Raw genomic sequence first — 21,862 nt, 5'->3', positions numbered from 1 at the left:
ACAGGATCATGGGGTGCATTAAAAGAGGTCTAGATGCACATGATGAGAGCATTATACTGCCTCTGTACAAATCCCTAGTTAGACCGCACATGGAGTACTGTGTCCAGTTTTGGGCACCGGTGCTCAGGAAGGATATAATGGAACTAGAGAGAGTACAAAGGAGGGCAACAAAATTAATAAAGGGGATGGGAGAACTACAATACCCAGATAGATTAGCGAAATTAGGATTATTTAGTCTAGAAAAAAGACGACTGAGGGGCGATCTAATAACCATGTATAAGTATATAAGGGGACAATACAAATATCTCGCTGAGGATCTGTTTATACCAAGGAAGGTGACGGGCACAAGGGGGCATTCTTTGCGTCTGGAGGAGAGAAGGTTTTTCCACCAACATAGAAGAGGATTCTTTACTGTTAGGGCAGTGAGAATCTGGAATTGCTTGCCTGAGGAGGTGGTGATGGCGAACTCAGTCGAGGGGTTCAAGAGAGGCCTGGATGTCTTCCTGGAGCAGAACAATATTGTATCATACAATTAGGTTCTGTAGAAGGACGTAGATCTGGGGATTTATTATGATGGAATATAGGCTGAACTGGATGGACAAATGTCTTTTTTCGGCCTTACTAACTATGTTACTATGTTACATGCGTGGCCGTAACTCCGCCCCCTCCTCCCCAGGACATAGGTTGGGCAGCGGATGCGTTGAAAAACTACATCCGCTGCCCACGTTGTGCACAATTTTCACAACGTGCGTCGGTATGTCGGGCCGACCCATTGCGACGGCCCCGTACCGACATAAGTGTGAAAGAAGCCTAACCCTAAATTTAGCCCTAACCCAAGCCCTAACCCTAGCCCTAACCCTAGCCCTAGCCCTAACCCTAATTTTAGCCCCAACTGCTCTTCTCCTGCCGGCCTGCAGATTGCGATAGATGGTGGGCGCACTGCGCATGCGCCCGCCATTTTCTTTTCCCCGGCAGCCAGGAGGAGCAGCAGGAGGACCCAGGGACACCGGTGAGTGTGATAGGGTCCCCGAATCCCCCTATTTCTCTGTCCTCTGATGTGCGATCACATCAGAGGACAGAGAATTACACTTTGCTTTTTTTTTTTTTTGCGGTCGCCGGTAAACAGTTAATTACCGGCGATCGCAAAACAGGGGGAGCCACGAGGAGCACCGGGCGAGATAGGTAAGTATTGGGGGGCTACCTGGGACCCCATTTCTCTGTCCTCTGATGTGCGATCACATCGGAGGACAGAGAAATTAAAAAGAAATCACGTTTTTTTTTTTTTTTTTTTGCGATCGCCGGAAAACGGTTAATTACCGGCGATCACAAATGCGGGGTCGGTAAAAAAAACCCCGAATCATGTTCTCTGGGGTCTCGGCTACCCCCGGCAGCCGAGACCCCGGAGAAAATCCGACTCTGGGGGGCGCTATTTACTTTTTCCACAGCTGTGGTTTAAGTACCCTTAGCGGCCGCCGTTAAAAGGCGTATCGGCGGTCGCTAAGGGGTAAACTGTTGGAGTATGGAGTCGGCGGCTCCATGTGCCGCCACAGCTGCTAAAAGTATTTAAGTCACAATTCATGCAGCCCACAGCTGGACCACCCGATCTGGCATTTGCCAGAATTACCAGATGGTCAGTCTGGCCCTATCGCCGAGCGCCACTTGTTGCAGACCTCTTTAGTGTGTTTCCTACTTTTAGGCCATGTTCACACGATCCTTTTTTTCATGCGGAATTGCCGCGATTTTCCCGCTGCGGGTCTGCAGCTGTTTTCCATGCAGGGTACATTACATTGTACCCTATTGAAAACAGGAACTGCTGTGCCCACAATGCGGAAAATAAAAAAAAAAACCGCGCTGAATAGCTGCGGGAAAAAAGAAGTACCATGTCACTTCTTTTTTCGGAGCCGCAGCGGTTCTGCACCCATTGACCTCCATTGTGAGGTCAAACCCGCAGTAAAACCCGCAGATGAAAAATATATCTGCGGGTTTTACTGCGGTTTGTGGTGCCGAACCGCTGCAGCAGGAAGTGCGGGGAAGCGGGCGGAAGTGCGTGGGCGGAGTGTGGCTGCCCCCCCACGTGCTCCGATCCCGCCCCCCCCGTGCTCCAATCCCACCGCCCCGTGCTCCGATGCCCCCCCCCCCAGTGCTCCGATGCCCCCCCCGTGCCCTAATCTCCCCCCCTTATACTTACCCGGCATCCCGGTCCCCGTCCGGCCGTCTTCTCCCTGGGCGCCGCCATCTTGCAAAATGGCGGGCGCATGCGCAGTGCGGCCGGCAGATTCGTTCCAAAGTGCATTTTGATCACTGAGATAGATTATATCTCAGTGATCAAAATAAAAAAAATAGTAAATGACACCCCCCCCCTTTGTCACCCCCATAGGTAGGGACAATAAAAAAAATTAAGAATTTTTTTTTTTTTCCACTAGGGTTAGGGGTAGGGGTAGGGTTAGGGGTACGGTTAGGGTTAGGGTATTTTCAGCCATTTTAACTGCATAGAAAACTGCATAAAAAAAAGGATAAAAAAAAATCAAAAAACGCATCAAAAAAGGACAAAAAAAGGACCAAAAAAAGGACCTGCGTTTTCTGCCAAGAGCTGCAGTTTTTTAAAAAACAGTCCTGAAAAAAAAAGGATGGAAATCAGGAACGTGTGAACATACCCTTATACAAGAACTTTGTGTGTCTTGTATTCAGCGGACCGGTGTCCCTGTCTTCAGTTTTCTCTCATGTAGTTTGTTGTGTAGAATATATACTATTTTAGGGCCCTGGCCCATCATAGAGATTGGCCCCCATAACACCTATAATGCATCTTGGGACAGGAGTTGACATTATGTTATCACAATGGGTGGAGATATACTGTATGTGGTCTGCCTTCTGTAAATGACACCCCTATAAAATATAATTCTACTTGTGGAATACTGAGTAGAAATGATGACTCCCATGATTGTAACTGTTAAAAAAAAAAAAAAAAAAGTCAAGAGGAAAAAACTCACATGACACTTTATTTTATTTTCTTTCGTTTTTTTTTGAAATAGCAATAAGCAACATTGTAATAAAAATATTACCGGCCTTTTAAGAAATTAAACCATGATCACGATGACTCTCAGGTCAGACCCCATGGAGACCACAGGACTAGCTGTGGTCATTGAGGACCGGCTGAGAGCCACTGGACCAAAAGATCCAGAGGAAGGCAAAGAAACCCCCCGGAGAGTTCTGCCTCAGGGGGGGGAAAAATTCCTTCCTGACCCCAGTTGCGGCGATCGGATATAACCCTGGATCACGACTGTCCTGCTGCATATTGCTGTATATCTGCATGTAATTATAAGCTCAGGCGTGTTGAACCTAGGAAGGAAAAGACAAAGAGCTTACAGACTAATATACACCCTGCTCCTAGGAGCTTACAGTCTAAAGTCCCCGTCACACATAGCGAGATCGCTAGCGAGATCGCTGCTGAGTCACAAGTTTTGTGACGCAACAGCGACCTCAGTAGCGATCTCGCTATGTGTGACACGTAGCAGCGACCAGACCCCTGCTGTGAGATTGCTGGTCGTGTCGGAATGGCCTGGACCGTTTTTTGATCGTTGAGGTCCCGCTGGGTAGCACACATCGCTGTGTTTGACACCTTACCAACGACCTCGTTGACAGGACGTCCCATTGAATCGTCATGAAATAGCATCGTTGTACAGGTCGCTACAGGTCGCCGCATCGCTGCTGCGTCGTTGGGGAGATCGCACTGTGTGACATCTCACCAGCGACCACATAGCGACGCAGCAACGATCCCTGACAGGTCGTATCGTTGTCGGGATCGCTTAAGCGTCGCTATGTGTGACGGGGCCTTAATATACACTATACAGACTGCTCCTGAGGGCTTACAGAATAATCTACACCCTAATAATCTACACCTTGCTCCTAGGAGCTTACAATTTAATATACACTATACAGGCTGCTCCTGGGAGCTTACAGAATAATCTACACCCTTCTCCTAGGAGTTTACAATCTAATATGCACTATACAAGCTGCTTCTGAGAGCTTACAGAATAATCTACACCCTGCTCCTAGGAGTTTACAATCTAATATACATTATACAGGCTGCTCCTGAGAGCTTACTGACTAATATACACCCTGCTCCTAGAAACTTAAGGTACCTTCACACTCAGCTACGCTGCAGCGATACCGACAACGATGTCGATCGCTGCAGCGTCGCTGTTTGGTCGCTGGAGAGCTGTCACACAGACAGCTCTCCAGCGACCAACGATCCCGAGGTCCCCGGGTAACCAAGGTAAACATTGGGTTACTAAGCGCAGGGCCGCGCTTAGTAACCCGATGTTTACCCTGGTTACCAGCGTAAAAGTAAAAAAACAAACACTACATACTTACCTACCGCTGTCTGTCCCCGGCGCTCAGCTTCTCTGCACTCCTCCTGCACTGACTGTGAGCACAGCGGCCGGAAAGCAGAGCGGTGACATCACCGCTGTGCTTTCCGGCTGACCGACGCTCACAGCCAGTGCAGGAGGAGTGCAGAGAAGCACAGCGCCGGGGACAGACAGCGGTAGGTAAGTATGTAGTGTTTGTTTTTTTACTTTTACGCTGGTAACCAGGGTAAACATCGGGTTACTAAGCGCGGCCCTGCGCTTAGTAACCCGATGTTTACCCTGGTTACCAGTGAAGACATCGCTGGATCGGTGTCACACACGCCGATCCAGCGATGTCTGCAGGGAGTCCAGCGACGAAATAAAGTTCTGGACTTTCCTCAGCGACCAACGATCTCCCAGCAGGGGCCTGATCGTTGGTCGCTGTCACACAGAACGATTTCCTTAACGACATCGTTGCTACGTCACAAAAAGCAACGATATCGTTAACGATATCTTTATGTGTGAAGGTACCTTTAGTCTAATATACACTATACAGGCTGCCCCTGATCAAACTCTGATCAAACTCTGATCAAACTCTGAGCAAACTCTGAGCAAACTCTGAGCAAACTCTGAGCAAACTCTGAGCAAACTCTTAGGGTACCGTCACACTAAGCGACGCTGCAGCGATACCGACAACGATGTCGATCGCTGCAGTGTCGCTGTTTGGTCGCTGGAGAGCTGTCACACAGACAGCTCTCCAGAGACCAACGATCCCGAGGTCCCCGGGTAACCAGGGTAAACATCGGGTTACTAAGCGCGGCCCTGGTTACCAGCGTAAACGTTAAAAAAACAAACACTACATACTTACCTTCCGCTGTCTGTCCTCCGGCGCTCTGCTTTCCTCTGCACTGTCAGCGCCGGTCAGCCGGAAAGCAGAGCGATGACGTCACCGCTCTGCTTTTCGGCTGGCCGGCGCTGACACAGGATGCAGGAGGAGTGCAGAGAAGCACAGCGCCGGGGACAGACAGCTGAAGGTAAGTATGTAGTGTTTGTTTTTATTTAACGTTTACGCTGGTAACCAGGGTAAACATCGGGTTACTACGCGCGGCCCTGCGCTTAGTAACCCGATGTTTACCCTGGTTACCAGTGAAGACATCGCTGGATCGGCGTCGCACACGCCGATTCAGCGATGTCAGCGGGAAGTCCAGCGACGAAATAAAGTTCTGGACTTTCCTCAGCAACCAACGATCTCCCAGCAGGGGCCTGATCGTTGGTTGCTGTCACACATAACGATTTCCTTAACGATATCGTTGCTACGTCACAAAAAGCAACGATATCGTTAACGATATCGTTATGTGTGACGGTACTTTTAAACTCTATGGCGCCAGTTGCCGTTGCCCCAATTCTGCTCATGATATCCTGTGATTCCAGTTCTAGTCTTCCTGCTGCCATCCAGCTCTAACATTCTCCGTTCTTTCTGCTCGGCCATCCTGCTGCGCCACCGTCATCTGTCCGTGCTTCATTACAGCCGCTCATCTGAAGTAGATGAGACATAACGCCTATCATTACAAAAAAGAAAATTAAATTATAGGTCCTATTTAAGGAATCATCCTGATACACAAGAGAGAACTCGTCACCCAGAGATGTTTGCTGAGATTATTTAGGGGTAATTGATGCAGTTCCGAACTTCACCACAAACACCCCACAGCCATACAATGTGTGATCGGGGCCTTAGTGTTCAGTGAACAGCTGCCTACCTGGCCTTCCTCGAGCTGCTTCTTCTGGGGACACAAGATGGCTGAGGATTAGACCGTTAAACATTCTGTACCAATTGTGATGTCATACCCCCTGTGATGTCATAATAAGCCCCACTGATGGTATGTACCAAGTTTCCAACATGAAGGAGAGTTGAAGTAATAAAACAAAATCACAGGCTGCAAATAACCACCAGCCTCCTTTTTAAAAACCTAAACCTATAAACCCTAAACAATTCCACCCTTATGTTTTGACAACATTAATAGCAAAGCTACCCAAAAATGGAGCCAAATGCAGTTGTCTCAACTGGCCCACCCCTTTCTATATGCTTTTATTAGAGCACATGGGTGTCACAGAGGCCAAAACCAGCCAATTGCTGAGGGTCTTCAAGACCAGTGATACATGATCAGTTGATCGCCAGCAAGTCCTCATTTAGGGAAGGGGTTGTCCACATTGGTAACCCCTGTTAGGCCGGGCTCACACTGGCTCACTAAAGAGCCCGAGTGTGTATATTTTCCTTGGAATCTGGTTATTAAAATTTTTTTTTAATTGTAGAATCATTATAAGAATCACAGAGAGGGACACCTGATACTGCACCTTTTGCTGAGATTTTCATGTGACTGATGCAGTTCTGAATCCCACTACTAACCCCCATCTATACAATTTGTGGGTGAAGTTCCCTACCTGGACTTGTTCCCTTCAAGGTGTCAGGACCTAATGAAACAAGATGGCTCAGGGGTTGCACTTTGTACATTCCATACCAACCGTGATGTCATATGAGGTCTATGATAGTTATGTGCTTTGTGATGTCATCAAACTGCCTGTTTAACCCCTTCCCACCCAATGACATACTTTAATTGACTGGATGGGGGGGGGGAGGGTTGATGGATTGAGCTCAGGAATTAAAGCTGCTCCACAAAAGGCAAATACTGGCTGTATTACACAGCCAACATCTGCCTCCAACAGCTGCCACCAGAGTGAGGTCCGGTGTCTGCTATTAACCTGTTAAATATCACTATATTCACTGCTTGCGTCGAGAAACACGTGATGGTGTCTCCGCAGCTTCTTTACATGCATCTGCATATTTCCCATAAGGGATGGGGGCAGTGTTCTGGAATCACTGCGTTGAGAAACACGTGATGGTGTCTCCGCGGTGTTGGATGTTTTGGTCTTCCCGAGGCCAATTATCTGTGCCTTTATAGCCTGTTAAATATCACTGTCAATTATTAACCGCAGCATTGAATTCATGCAATTCTGTCCAGGTGACTGTGCCAGGCACCAGGGCTGGCTCCAGGTTTTCGTTGGGCCCTGGGCGAAAGACTCTCAGTGGGCCCTTTTAACACATACCACAATTCGTGATGTACAGATACGACAGAGAAATAGAGGTATAATACAATGCCAACGATTTTACTTCTTTCATTACATGAGTGAAATCAATAGTTCAGAAACCGGACAGTATAGTCCTCCATCCAGTTGTATGGGCACCACATAGTACTCCATACAGAATAATTAGCTTCATATATTCCTCCATACAGTATAAAGAGCCCCATATATTGCTTCATACAGTATAACAAGTCCCATATATTGCTCCATACAGTATAATAAACTACATATATTGCTCCATACAGAATAATTAGCCCCATATATTGCTCCATACAGTATAGTGAGCCATATATATTGCTCCATACAGAATAATTAGCCCCATATATTTCTCCATACAGTATAATGAACTACATATATTGCTCCATACAGAATAATGAGCCTCATATATTGCTCCATACAGAATGAGTCTCATATATTGCTCCATACAGTATAATGAGCCACATATATTGCTCCATACAGAATAATTAGCCCCATATATTACTCCATACAGTATAAGCCCCATATATTGCTTCATACAGTATAATGAGCCCCATATAATGCTCCATACAGTATAATGGACCCCATATATTGCTCCATACTGAATAATGAGCCACATATATTGCTCCATACAGAATAATGAGCCACATATATTGCTCCATACAGTATTATGGGCACCAGATAGAGCTCTATGCATAATAATTCGCCCCATATACTGCTCCATATGTAACTTGCCCCATAAGATGCTCCAAACATTAAAAATAAATAAAAATGACATACTCACCTCTCCTTGCTGACCACTGCTCTGCTCCAGACTCCTCAGCGTCAACATCTTCCGGCTCTCTGCACTGTGACTGATCAGGAGAAGGTGCACAGTAGGGACATCTGACCTGAATTTTCACAGTTGGAGGACACGGATGACGCCGTAGCAGTGGAACGGGGAGAAATAAGTATTGCAAGTACCGGGGCCCTGAACAAGGGGGATGTGCCCACTCGCGGGCACCGGGCCCCCATAGTGCGCTCATGTCTCTGATGGCGATTGGCCCTCTCCGGCTGCTCAAGGCTCCGGCACTTGCCCGGATGCGCCAGATACTGACGCCAACCCTGTCAGGCACACATCGACCCCCTCAATCCATTACAGAGTACAAGCAATCGAACGATTGCAGGTTCAAGTTCCCTATGAGGATTAAAATAAAAATCAAAGTGAAAAATATTTTTAACCCCTTAATGACTGCCAATACCTCTTTTAACTGACCTGAGATATAAGAGAATAGCCTCCCCATACAGGTGACAATCCAGTAGCGTCAGCTGGACACTATAGCTGACAACTTTCTGCATTAGCCACGATCAGTGTTTGCACCGTCCAAATCTGTTTAACCCCTTAGATGCTGCTGTCAATAGTGACTACTTCATTATAAATGGTTAACAGAGTGTGGGGGCTTCCTCTTTATCCAAATTGGTGCCCTCAGATCATGATTGTGTGGTCCTGATGTTTGCCGTGGCAATTCATGGCCAATTAGCGGCCTTAGAGTCTGACAGCTGTAGTGGCCTGTTCAGAAGTTAGAGACATTTAGATGGTAAAAATACACATTTTCATTTCTGTCATGCCATTTTGTATTAATTCCTGAAAAGCACCTGAAGGGTTAATAAAGTACCTGACTGCAGTTTTCAATATGTCTTTGGGTGTTGTTTTTAAAATGGTATCACGTTTGGGGGTTTCCCAATATATGAGACCCCTAAAGGCACTTCAAACATGGCTAAGTTCCTAAGAAAGTTTTGTAAATTTTGTTGAAAAAATGAAAAATTACTGCTCCATTTTTAAACCTTCTAAAGTGCTAACTAAATAAAATAACATTTTACAAATGGTGCTGATGTAAAGCCGACATGACGTAAATGTTATTTATTAATGTTTTGCTTTGGTATGACTATCTGGATTAAGGGAATAATCATTCAAAGTGTGAAAATTGCTATTTTTTTTTTAACATTTTTCTCAAATTTCTGATATCTTTTTTATAAATAAACACATAAAATAAAACATATCTACCTCAATGTACCATTATCATAAAGTAGTACGGTATAATGTGTCACGAAAAAACTATCTCAAAATCATTGGGATATGTTGAAGCGTTCCAGAGTTATTACCACATAAAGTGACACTGGTCAGATTTCACAAATTTGGCTTCGGCACTAAGGGGTTAAAAAAAAGTATGCATGTTTGCTATTACTGTATTCGTACTAACCTGAAGAATCATGTCGTCAGGTAATTTTTACTGTATAATTATTACGAAACCCAAGGACAGACATCACTACTGTGAAAACTGCCCCCACATCCCATTGCTGTGCCTGACTAATAACTAGGGGGCGCCATTGCTCTCCTGGACTCTGCCGTATTAGGCCAATGTCAGGCTATATTAATGTGGAGATTTTGTGTGTAGTACAGGGCCAGATTCAGGCCGGGCAGCGCTCGCTCCAGCCATTGTCATTCCTTTACAGACTTTTGTGTTAGTTGCATAGTTTGGGGGATAATTGCTGAAACCATTTAACCCCCTATTGATCATATGTTTTTAAGCCTTTTTAATTCTACTGATGTATTGTTTTAAATGGTGAATCTTGCCGCGTTTGTGCCCCTACCTTTTATCTTTCCGGTTCTACACTTTAGGCAAACAAGTGCTGTCACTTAAAGGGGTGGTCTGAAACACAAATTAACTTTCATCCTAAATGTCTGTCTATGTAATACCAAAGTCTAATCCTTTTTCTAGTATACTTTAATAATTCCCCAACATCCCCTCACTACACTATCGAGCTGCTTTATTTTATTTTTTTTCACTACTTCCTGTTTTGATGACGGTTCTCTGGAGAATCCTAGTTTTTGCAGCTATAAAATAAATAAATACTCAAATAAAGCCTCATCAGGGGGTAGAGGATGCGGTCACTGCCACAGACTCTGCCATCTACCTGAAACGAAGTGTCATCAGTGAGGCCCGTTTCAGAGACTGGGCTAGTCCCTGCTCTACTGAGCTTGCGTTTTGACAATTCCAATGGATGCTCAGTAGGTTCTTGTCACTGTGCAATTCTCACAGTGACAGTGCGCTCCCTCACCGGTTCTGATCAGAATTAATGAGCTGCCAAGAGAGCGCATTGTCAGTGCACGTTGTAAGACTACCTGGTGTGCAGAGACCAGTGCTGCCCTCACAAGTAATGTTTATTTAAACTGAACCTGTCAGCAGGATTTTGCTCAGTAAACTACACACACTGTCAGGTCGGTGCTGTTATACTGAGTAAAATGATACCTGGGTTGATGAAATCCATCTTGTGGTTGTTGTTTAATCTTTATTTGTAGTTTTCAGTTAATGAGATGCTCGTGCCCCAGGGCGGCCTGTGAGGGGCTTTATGTGGTGCTCTGATTACATATGTATGGGCTTATGACAGGTCACTGATTCTTCACTGACCTGCCCCCTATTTTACATAATGAATAATGGTTAATATTCAATATTATAATTTATAATAGTAAATTAGCCTATACATGCCTATACTTTTGTAGGGTAAAAAAAACCTTCATCATCATCAAAATGGTGGCAGCGCTTGCGCTGCAGCATCTATCGTGTTCCGAACATGACAGATGCTACTGCGCAGGCGCAATAGTATAGACATAAAGATTCAGTGCATATAGACAAGTATTATGATACAGCGAAGGCGCCACCGCCATTTTGATGAAGCTAATTTTTTTTTTTTCTAAACCCACAATGGTTTAGGCAGTATGTAAAATAGGGGGCAGGTCAGTGAGGGATCAGTGACTTGTCATAAGCCATACAGATGCTTTAGAAGACTCGGCGTCGATGTGGCGGCGTGAACGTGGTATTTTCTAACTCACCCTCTTTTGAAGACTTCCATTGAAGGAGAGCTCGCCACCTCTCATGGCAGCCTGTTCCACTCATTGATCACCCTCACTGTCAAAAAGTTTTTTCTAATATCTAATCTGTATTTTCTCCCTTTTCAGTTCCATCCCATTGCTCCTCTTGTTTCCATGTGCAAATGAGAATAATTATGACCCTTCTATACTGTGACATCCCTTCAGATATTTGTAGACCGCTATTAAGTCTCCTCTTAGCCTTATTTTTTTCAAGCTAAACATTCCCAGATCCTTTAAAACCGTTCCACGTAGGACATAGTTTGCAGTCTGCTCACCATCCTGGTAGCGCTTCACATCGCGCCAGTTTTTAGGAGGAAGATTACAAGGCTCTTGTCTTGAAGCCATATACATGGCCACTGGACTGCAGATGTATTTGCTCAACTGCAAAATACCTGCTGCTATTTGGCTCCTCAGCCAGCCCCCTTCACAACTTTTCACTCAAATCCAGGAATGGATCCTAAATGGTGGAGAAGCTCATTAGTGTGTTGTCGGAGTGTTGTTTTTTTTTTTTTCCTGTAAACCCTCATAACTTTCATGTTCTGTTAAAAAATGTGTTTTTTTTTTTCCTGTTGTATTTTCCAGGTATTCAAACTGTCAGCCCCCTCCTTGTAGCTCCAGTACGTTTCCATTAATGATGGCGGACTCTGAACACAACCCCTCTACTAGCGGCTATAGGTAAGTCACCATTAGTGATGGCTTTCCATGAAGCTTTCACTCCTTCTTCTACTCCCAAGTCATGGTCTTCTAATGTCGACACTGATGCCTGCATTTTTTTTTCTTATTTTTGTAGTAGTGAGCAGCCAGCAAAAGCCAAGACTCAGAAGGAACTCATGAAGATGCTCAAGGAACTGCGCTCTTATCTGCCACCAGAAAAGCAATCGAGGGGCAAATCCAGCACAATGGCCTCATTACGCTACGCTCTGCACTGCATCCAGCAGGTGAAAGGTAAGGAGCTCCGTATGACCCTGTGCATGGTCTACAAGGGCAGGTTATTATTGAGCTTCAATCCTTAATGTGTCATTGTCTGAAAAGAGGTCTGTCATGTCTTCTAAGTGTTGTTTCTGTGATATAGATTGATGATTTCATTTTTATAAAAGGGTTTTAGAAATTCATGGTGGCATTTAAACTCCCCTCCAGAACGAAGAACGCCGTCTAAATAGCTCTTCATAGTTTAGGTGGCCACCTGGAAGTCCCATGTCTGACCATTCAGCAAGTCTTGGACACGGCCATTAGAGTGGTATGCACTAGTGTCTGGGGCCATGCACACTACCGTGGTACAGGGCGTCCCCGCTCCGGACAGGAGAGCCATACCGTCAGAAACTAGACTGTACTCAACGAGAGGGTAGCACTTCACTAACGAGGGTCTGTGTCGCTCATCTGTAAAAATAACATTGTCCACATGCACAGTGGCCCCAATTCATCATTGCTGTTTCTCCACTTTTCTGGAGTAATTTGATCCTTTTTTTTGCGCCTTCTTTTCCATAAGGTTTTCAGGCCACTTTTCAATTCGTTGTTTCTTTTTAAGTCTTCCTTTCTTTAATTTTTATATTTTTCTTCAATTACTGTGTTTATCCAGATGTTTTAGACAGTTCATACAGGTTCATGAAATGCAGATTTTACCCAATGTTGCATTTTTTATTTATTTTATTTTTTTGTTTTGCCCTGTGGAGTAGTTCTCAATTTGGTTCATCTTCAACTTTTTAAAGGATTTGCGACTTTTGGTGCTGAAAACTTGCAAAAAAAAAAAAAAACCGTTCAAGACAAAAATAAATGGCTTTTGTGTATTTATTCAGGAACCACATAAGCCATTTTGAGGAATTTGGAGCAAAAAGAAAAAGTCTACAAATACTAAAAGGCACAAAAATAAAAATGGGACTTCAATGAATGGCAAATGGTGGACTGGGCTGGATATCTGCAGTGATGAGCTAACCTGTTCGCTTGTGTTCTGCAGCTATTGAGGACTACTACCAGCTGCTGATGGTTAATGATGAGCACCCGTACAGCCAGGATCTGTCATGCTATACGGTTCAGGACATCGCCAACATTACCGCGGAGTTCACAAAGAAGAACACGGTGAGAAAAGCGTTGGAGCGTATATTTGTTTATATTTAAAAGGAACATGTCACCAGAGATTCCCACTATGTAACCATCTCCATGGGATGTTAGAACTTGTACTTGTGGAAACCCATTAACTATAAGCTGAAAATAAAACGTTTAACCTTTTATTCCTTGATTGACGTCAGATCCAGCTTGTGCGGAGTGTGACGGGAGGTAAGAACAGTGGGTGTGATTGCGGTCCACACACACAAAGTACAGTAAAGGCTAATCACTGATGCTTATCCACCACAATGACTGTTGCCCGGAAGTGATGGAAGTATATTTCCAGCTTCCAGTAAATCTGATTTTCCTAAGGAAAAAAGTGGTGATTATTTCTTAATGGCAGGAGTTACCATAATAAGGAAAAATCTGATGACCAGTTCTATTATATTAATGATATTCTATATCTACAATTTACTCTAAAGCCATAAGTTCAATGTTTCATAAATACCCATATTGTATTTGATAGAAACTTTATTAAATACAAAATAATTAATCACAGATAATTGCCAAAAGGAAAAAAAATAAATAAATAAAAATCCATAGAGGCAGTGTGATCGCATTGTTATTTTAGGATTGGGGTTTACCAATGTGGCGCTCGGACCCAAAAATTTGTGCTCCCCTGCTTTAGAATGCTTGTTGACTTTTGAGCTCTATTTTACTATGTCATATATAAAGTTTAAGACATGATCCAAAAGCCAATTATTTAACATCAGCTATTTTATCTGGTCCCCATTTTTCAGGCAGATTCCGCCTTAAAATATGCTTTAAAAAGTGCTAAAAACAATGAACATAATGCACTGCAGTCTTCTTAAGCTTCTTTTGACTGCTTCAAAAGTTGTGAAAAAAATGACCAGTGGGATGCCAAAGATGAAGCTTCATGAAAAATGAACGTACCCTAAGACTGACAAAGGAGCTTCTAACTGCCAGGACTCCCAGCAATCATCTGTGGGCAAAGCCATCAGCAAGTGCTCATTTTCCTTGCAGCGCCACCACAGGGTAAATGAAGCATTGCAATCATTGGGCCTGTCCTTCTAATGCAGGATATGTTGCTTAAAGGGAACCTTTCACCCCCAAAATCGATGGTGAGGTAAGCTCACCGTCATCAGGGGCTTATCTACAGCATTCTGTAATGCTGTAGATAAGCCGCCGATTTTACCTGAAAGAGGAGAAAAAGACGTTAGATTATACTCACCCAGGGGCGGTCCCACTGCGGTCTGGTCGTCTCAGGTCCGCTCCGGTGCCTTCCGTCTTCATTACGATGACGCCCTCTTCTGGTCTTCACGCCGCGGCTCCAGCGCAGGCGTACTTTGTCTGTCCTGTTGAGGGCAGAGGAAAGTACTGCAGTGCACAGGCGCCGGAAAGGTCAGAGAGGCCCAGCACCTGTGCACTGCAGTACTTTGCTCTGCCCTCAACAGGGCAGACAAAGTACGCCTGCGCCGGAGCCGCGGCGTGAAGACCAGAAGAGGACGTCATACAATGAAGATGGGAGGCGCGGAGCGGACCTGAGACACCCATCGGAGCAGGACCTCCCTGGGTGAGTATAATCTAACGTCTTTTTCTCCTCTTTCAGGTAACATCGGCGGCTTATCTACAGCATTACAGCATGCTGTAGATAAGCCCCTGATGACGGTGAGCTTATCATCGATTTTGGGGGTGACCGGTTCCCTTTAAATGGTGATTTTCCATTTTGAACCCTTCCCCTCATTGACTCAGAATGCCCCATTTGGAAATTTGATAGCTTTTCTAGACCGAATAATCTCTATAATTCAATGTATGAATTGTAAAAATGTGGTTCAAAGGTGTGTAAATGCATAAGTCTGATTTTTGGGTGTGTTGCCGTACTTTGTTTTTGGTCATACCGTATAATATTTGTGAACTCGTAGAAAAGTCATGTGCGTTGTTTAAAAACTGACTTGTAAAATCCTAAGTTCTGCTTTATTAAAACTAAAGAATGTTGTGCGAGGATGTGGAAATGAATGAGATAAAGGGGATATAGCATTTAACTCTTGAACTTCTATATGTAACTTGGTTATGACTGCAATGTGCAATCTGCCAAGGAAAATGTTGAAATGTTCTGCGTTTTTCTGTCTTGTTTGTTTTGGCTGTTCCCGTCCATGGACTACCCTTAATGTTCTGCCTTGCTTTGCACACAGGATGTATTTGCTGTGGCCGTTTCCTTAGTAAATGGGCGAATACTTTACATCTCGGAGCAGGCCTCGATTGTGCTGCGCTGCAGTGCAGAGCTGTTCTCCCACATTCGCTTTGTGGAGCTTCTGGCACCGCAAGATGTTGGCGTATTTTATAGCTCGACTACCCCCTACAGGCTGCCATCATGGAGTATGTGCAGTGGACCTGGTAAGCTATGTCTGCATTCATCGTGCAGTTGGAGGGTAACCAGTGATGTGAGCGGACACTTTCTCTATCATCTTGATATGTAATTTTTTTGTCTAAGGTGCTAATAATTGGTTCTATCTACAGTAGGAACACTCATCTTTCACTTGTCAAACTTTTCCCAATCTTTGGTGGTAAAGTAAAATTATAAAATAAAGTCAGAAAAATAAAATCCGGGGCAGTATCCTTTTCCTTTGGAAAAATCATTTGCATCATGTAAAAATATATTCCTATAAATGTGCTAAAACAGAATCCTGATGTTTTTTCAATTGCAAATAATTATTCTTAAAGGGAACCTGTCACCCCGAAAATCGCGGGTGAGGTAAGCCCACCGGTATCAGGGGCTTATCTGCAGCATTCTGTAATGCTGTAGATAAGCCCCCGATGTTACCTGAAAAAGGAGAAAAAGACGTTAGATTATACTCACCCAGGGGCGGTCCCGCTGCTGGTCAGGTCAGATGGGCGTCTCCGGTTCGCTGCGGCGCCTCCTATCTTCTTTCCATGACGTCCTCTTCTGATCTTCAGCCACGGGTCCGGCGCAGGCGTACTTTGCTCTGCCCTCTTGAGGGCAGACAAAGTACTGCAGTGCGCAGGCGCCGGGCCTCCGACCTTTCCGGTGCCTGCGCACTGCAGTACTATCCTCTGCCCTCAAGAGGGCAGAGCAAAGTACGCCTGCGCCGGACCCGTGGCTGAAGATCAGAAGAGGACGTCATGGAAAGACCAGAGACGCCCATCTGACCGGACCAGCAGCGGGACCGCCCCTGGGTGAGTATAATCTAACGTCTTTTTCTCCTTTTTCAGGTAACATCGGGGGCTTATCTACAGCATTACAGAATGCTGCAGATAAGCCCCTGATGCCGGTGGGCTTACCTCACCCGCGATTTTCGGGGTGACAGGTTCCCTTTAAAAGGAAAAAGCTCCAAAACAAAAAAGGTAAACACACCTAAAAGCTAGAAAAAACAAAGTTTGGCCACACTTATAATGTCGCCGACCGTTAGCACATACCCATAATAGTTACCCTAATGCAAATGAATGAGGAAGGTAAATAGAGTGTAACGCCGGTGGGTGTGGACCCACTGCGCCATGGGCTGAGCTTACCTTGGAGGGGCGTAACTAAGTGACTACCGGGTCTTCACTAGAGCCTCGGATGGTGAGGCAATGCTTGGCTGCAGGTAGACACCAGGTACCACTCCAGAGCAGTCCCCAGGGTCTGCAGCAGCTGATCGGAGGGTCAGAGTCACATGTACGAGGTACAGGTGGGTAAAAGATGTGTCAGACAATCCAAGATCAGGGCAGGCTGCACAGGTTCAGTATTCAAAGCCGAGGTCAGGAGTGGAGAAATCGGAGTAGACTAGCTGGGTCAGAAAACAGGAGAGCTAATACAAGAGAGCACCTTCCAGGAAACTAGACAGTACTTGAACTAGAACCATAGATCAGGCGAGGAGTAATGAGGAGCTGCCTAATAAACCCCTTGCTGTTTGTGGATAAGCCAGGGAAGCTAACCTGTGCAGGACACAGTGAGGTTAAGTTCCTCCAGAAACTGGCTGCATCTCCATAAAGCCAGGCGGACACTCGCCAAGAGCCGAAGGATGCAGCAGTGTTGGAAATGCTGCAAGAGGCAGCTCAATGAGACAGCCCAATACTGGCGAGAGCAGAGCAGTGACCGCAGTGAGTAGGGTGGTGCTTTCCACCGGTGTGAGGGAGGTTCCCAGACAGAAACAATTAAGCCCCCAGTGCTCTAATAAATCATCCACAGTAGTGCACAATACAGTGAATTATGTCTAGTCACTGCATATCTAAAAAACAAGTTATATTCTTTTTTTTATTATTCTTTTGCGGATATTGCCCTTCAAAGGGATCCATGTGTGTAGTCTTATCAGGACTTTCACAAAATGCCCTACCTGTTTCGCTGTTTATTACAGCTTCATCATAGGTGCATATGCACAATATATGTCTTAAATATCTTAACAGCTGTGGGTCCCACCTCTCAGATCCACACCTATTTTGAGAATGGCGTCTTGTCCTTCCTAATGGTGCATTGAATGGAGAGACTGATGCACATGTGAGGAACTCTTCATTTTCTTCAATAGCCGTTCAGAATACAGCCTAACATACCTCTCTGTTCACCATGGGGCTAAGGGTCGGTGATTGTGTCTGCAGCATTCAACTTGTCTCAGCACAAAAAACCTCCTCTAATAATTCTGTGTAATGAAAAACAAGTGGTCTGTTACTTGCTGGTGCCTGGATTACAGGATAATGTGCTGTTTGTTTAGCTGATTGCACTTTGGCAGACCTAACATGCTTGTGTGTAGACATAATGAAATGTGTAAAGGTCACTCTGTCTTCATGATCACATGCGCCAGAAACACTTTCTATGGATTCCGTCATCTCACTGGCGGACACAGGCAGGAGAAAGTCCCTGTGGAAGAACTGTATATGGGCCAATAGCTCATCATTATACACGATGCCACCTGCTTTATGGGCCTCCTTACCCCTTGCTCCCGTCTGCAAGTTGCACTAATGGTATATTTGCCCCTTCTCCATCTTTTGGACGTTAATATGTGATTTGTTTCCCAAGTTGCTTCACTTAGTAGGCATGATGAAGCTCCCCTGCACCTTGGGGCTGAACAGTGACTCTACATTTCTCCTGTGCGTGGCGTCCGCTGCTTCCTCCTTTGTTTAGATTGGTGTTCTGCTCCTTTTTCGTCCAATATGGCCGCTGCAGTGGCGAGGGCATGTATTAGTAAGCCTAAGCCTTTCCTATGTTACAGCGCAGGGCAGGTAATAGTGGTTTAGATTTATCACTGCACTTCCAAAACCTCTGCATCACGCCACTTGGATGCAGAAGGAGCAGGACATTGGGGCAGACAATGAGACATGGCTAATCACTTTCTCAGTCTATAACGATTCTTTTTCACATGGTTGGCTTCTGCAGAAACCATTGCAACTCTGAAATCTGACTGTTCCCTTCTTTTCTCAGATTCAGGATGCCTGGATGGTTTGGAAGATAAGTCATTTTACTGCCGGATCAGGTAAGCTGTAAGCATGGAGCCCCAATAAGCAGCCATTGTCCTAAAGATTATATATTCACCTCGAAACAGAAAACCTTGTGGCCATTAGCAATCAATTACTAATGGTGCAGGGGTAAGCTATGGCGACCTTGCCGATGACAGACTTTGAGCAGCCAATCATTGCACAATTTTGCTTCCACTTAACACCAAGATGTTAGTAAATGGGATCGCAAATTGCAAGTTAATGCAATCACATCTAGTTAGTTGCCCAAAAAAGTAAATATTTTTCGACTTCCTTATTGCATTGTGTTACGAGACAGCTTCTTAGCAGCTGCACCATGGACGCATTTTACATGTGCACCGAACCCTACGTGCCTCAATAGTGACATTCATGTCTGAATAAATAGATGTATGCATGCATTCTGGACAAAAGTATTGGGACGCGCCTCTCAAGTCATGAATTACGTTTTCCAATCAGTCCCAGTGCCCCATGTGTATAAAATCCAGCCTTGTGCCATGCACTCTGCTCTTTCTAAAGTATGAAAGAAAGGCTTATTCTAAAAAGTGCACGGACCCCAGAGTGGGACAGTAATAAGATGATAGGACGTTACCAATATCGGTCCATCAATGAAATTTCTTCCATCCTAAATATTCCACAATTAGTTGTGAGTGGTATTATTAAAAAGTGGAAGTATTTAGGAACCACAGCACTCGTCATGAAGTGTCAGACCACCTAAAATTCCAGCGCGAGGGCACGGAGTTCAGAGGAGCATAGTGTGTAAAAGTCACCTGTGCTCTGCTGACTCACTAGCTGCAGAGCTATACATCTCCCCCAGCCTTATCAGTAGTAAAAACTACTGAAGATCTTCATGGCATTGGTTTCCATGGCTGAGCTGCTGTATGCAAGCCTTACATCACCAAGCACAATGCAAGTGTGGGATGAAGTGGTGTGATGTGCACCGCCATTAGACTCTGCAGTGGAAAAGTGCTCTGTAGATACATTAGTGTGTTTCATCAACCTGGCCGTCTGATAGACAAGTCAAGGTATGATGAATGCCAGTAGAATGGAGGAGGTACTGCTATGGGGTTGTTTGTCATGCCGTGCCCCATGCTCTTTACCTTCAATTAAGTCACAATCTTAATGCTTTTAGTAAGCCAAGTCATTTTAGACTATTGGTGCTTCCAAATTTAGAGAAGCCCTTTTTTTGCTCCCCAGCGCTCAAAGCAAGGTCCATAATGGCATAGTTGGAGGAGTTTGTACAGAACAGTCACATTCTTCCCCACCATAGCCCAGATCTCAACCCTATTCAACACCTTTGGGATGAAATATAACGGAGACTGTGAGAAAGTCTCGTCCGGCACCAGTATCTGACCCTCTCACATGTTCGGCTAGGCAAACTCCCACAAGCGCCCTCCAAAATCTTGTAGAAAGCCTTCCCCGGAGATTGGCATCTACTATAGCTGCAAATGCGAACTCCATACTAATGCGCATGGATGTATAATGGGAAGTTATAAACGTGCCGGTAGGCGACCCGATGTCCATATAGTATACAGTACACGCATACATCCATGTCCCAGTGCTCAATTTGATGCCAGATACTACGGGACCCCTCAGCTCAGGGGCTATGAGGTATTGGTGGCTTTAGTGTCATCTGTGGTCAGTGTCTATGACCGCTATGTACTTTGGCTGTAAACCTGAGCTTCACATTACAGTTCAGATGGTTGGTTGTGATAGATGATCCTGTATGGAGCAGGTAATTTGCGCATTTTGTATCCCAATGCTTTAGTAGTTTAGTACATTACATTATTATTTTGCTTTCTGGTATCTGTGTTCCTGACTGCATTCTTTCTAATTCTGCCACTTTTACAGTCTGTAGTGACACTTTGCTCATTTACGGCTCCTGCAGGAAATCAGAATGTGTATCTGCAGGCACTTCTTCTAAAGCTGGGTGACGTGGCTGTGAGATCTGCGCTGTGTGGCTGGGACTTTTTTTTCCCCCTAGTGACATATATCTTTAATCCACTCCTAATTCTCTCCCCGTGGAATCTCACTCGGCTCTGACAGCTTCAAATCCATTGTCTAATAAGTTTGATCAGTCATTACTTCCCACCACAACCATTCTCAGTTTGTCACCTTTTTTTTTCCCTCCTTCTCATCTTCCAGTAGTACAAGTTCCTTTTTTCCATTGACATTTTAGAAGGGAACCTGCCACATTGTACATGCAGTCTAGAGAAGGGGAGGTGGGCAGAGCGATATATATGGGTTTGTTGGAAAAGATTAGTTATAACGTACATACATACAAATAGCAGGGATTTCAATCAATAAGATGAGTCCAGTGCTTGATCCTACTAGTGACTGACAGCTGCTTCACAAGAGAATTGATATAGAGACTTACATGTGCAAAATATCAGACTTTTATTGGAATTGACACTCTTTGTAATTTTTGTAGCCTTTTTTGTTACTATATAGTTCTCCGATTATTTTATAATCTAAATTTTGTCAATAAAACTACAGCAAAGTGATATTCAGGTTTTATTTTTCTTTTTTTTCTTTTATTTTTTAGTTCCTCTTGGGGGCTTCAGCCCGTGATCGTATAAACCGTTGCCATAATAGACATCAGTACATGTGTATTGTCCAGACAATGTAATTACGAAGATGGCAGATGTGGGGTCCTTCATTAGACCATTGGTTGTCTTGGTCCTTCGTTAGACCATTGGTTGTCTTGGTCCTTCGTTAGACCATTGGTTGTCTTGGTCCTTCGTTAGACCATTGGTTGTCTTGGTCTTTCGTTAGACCATTGGTTGTCTTGGTCCTTCGTTAGACCATTGGTTGTCTTGGTCCTTTGTTAGACCATTGGTTGTCTTGGTCCTTCGTTAGACCATTGGTTGTCATGGTTCTTCGTTAAACCATTGGTTATCTTGGTCCTTTGTTAGACCATTGGTTGTCTTTCTTGGTCCTTCGTTAGATCATTGGTTGTCTTGGTCCTTCT

General features: G+C 44.7%; 1 protein-coding gene across 1 annotated transcript in view; it reads left to right on the top strand.

Annotated features, from left to right (window-relative positions):
- PER2 (period circadian regulator 2) overlaps positions 1–21,862 on the top strand; it is a 161,992-nt gene that overhangs the window by 81,490 nt on the left and 58,640 nt on the right. The window contains exons 3-7 of the mRNA XM_069727814.1: positions 11,953–12,045; positions 12,161–12,315; positions 13,322–13,443; positions 15,624–15,825; positions 18,842–18,893. Coding sequence (XP_069583915.1) covers positions 11,953–12,045; positions 12,161–12,315; positions 13,322–13,443; positions 15,624–15,825; positions 18,842–18,893 — 624 coding nt within the window. The remainder of the gene's footprint in view (positions 1–11,952; positions 12,046–12,160; positions 12,316–13,321; positions 13,444–15,623; positions 15,826–18,841; positions 18,894–21,862) is intronic.

The sequence above is a fragment of the Ranitomeya imitator genome, chromosome 5 (genome assembly GCF_032444005.1).
Source record: "Ranitomeya imitator isolate aRanImi1 chromosome 5, aRanImi1.pri, whole genome shotgun sequence".
NCBI lineage: Eukaryota > Metazoa > Chordata > Amphibia > Anura > Dendrobatidae > Ranitomeya > Ranitomeya imitator.
This window is presented reverse-complemented; position numbering and strand designations above follow the sequence as displayed.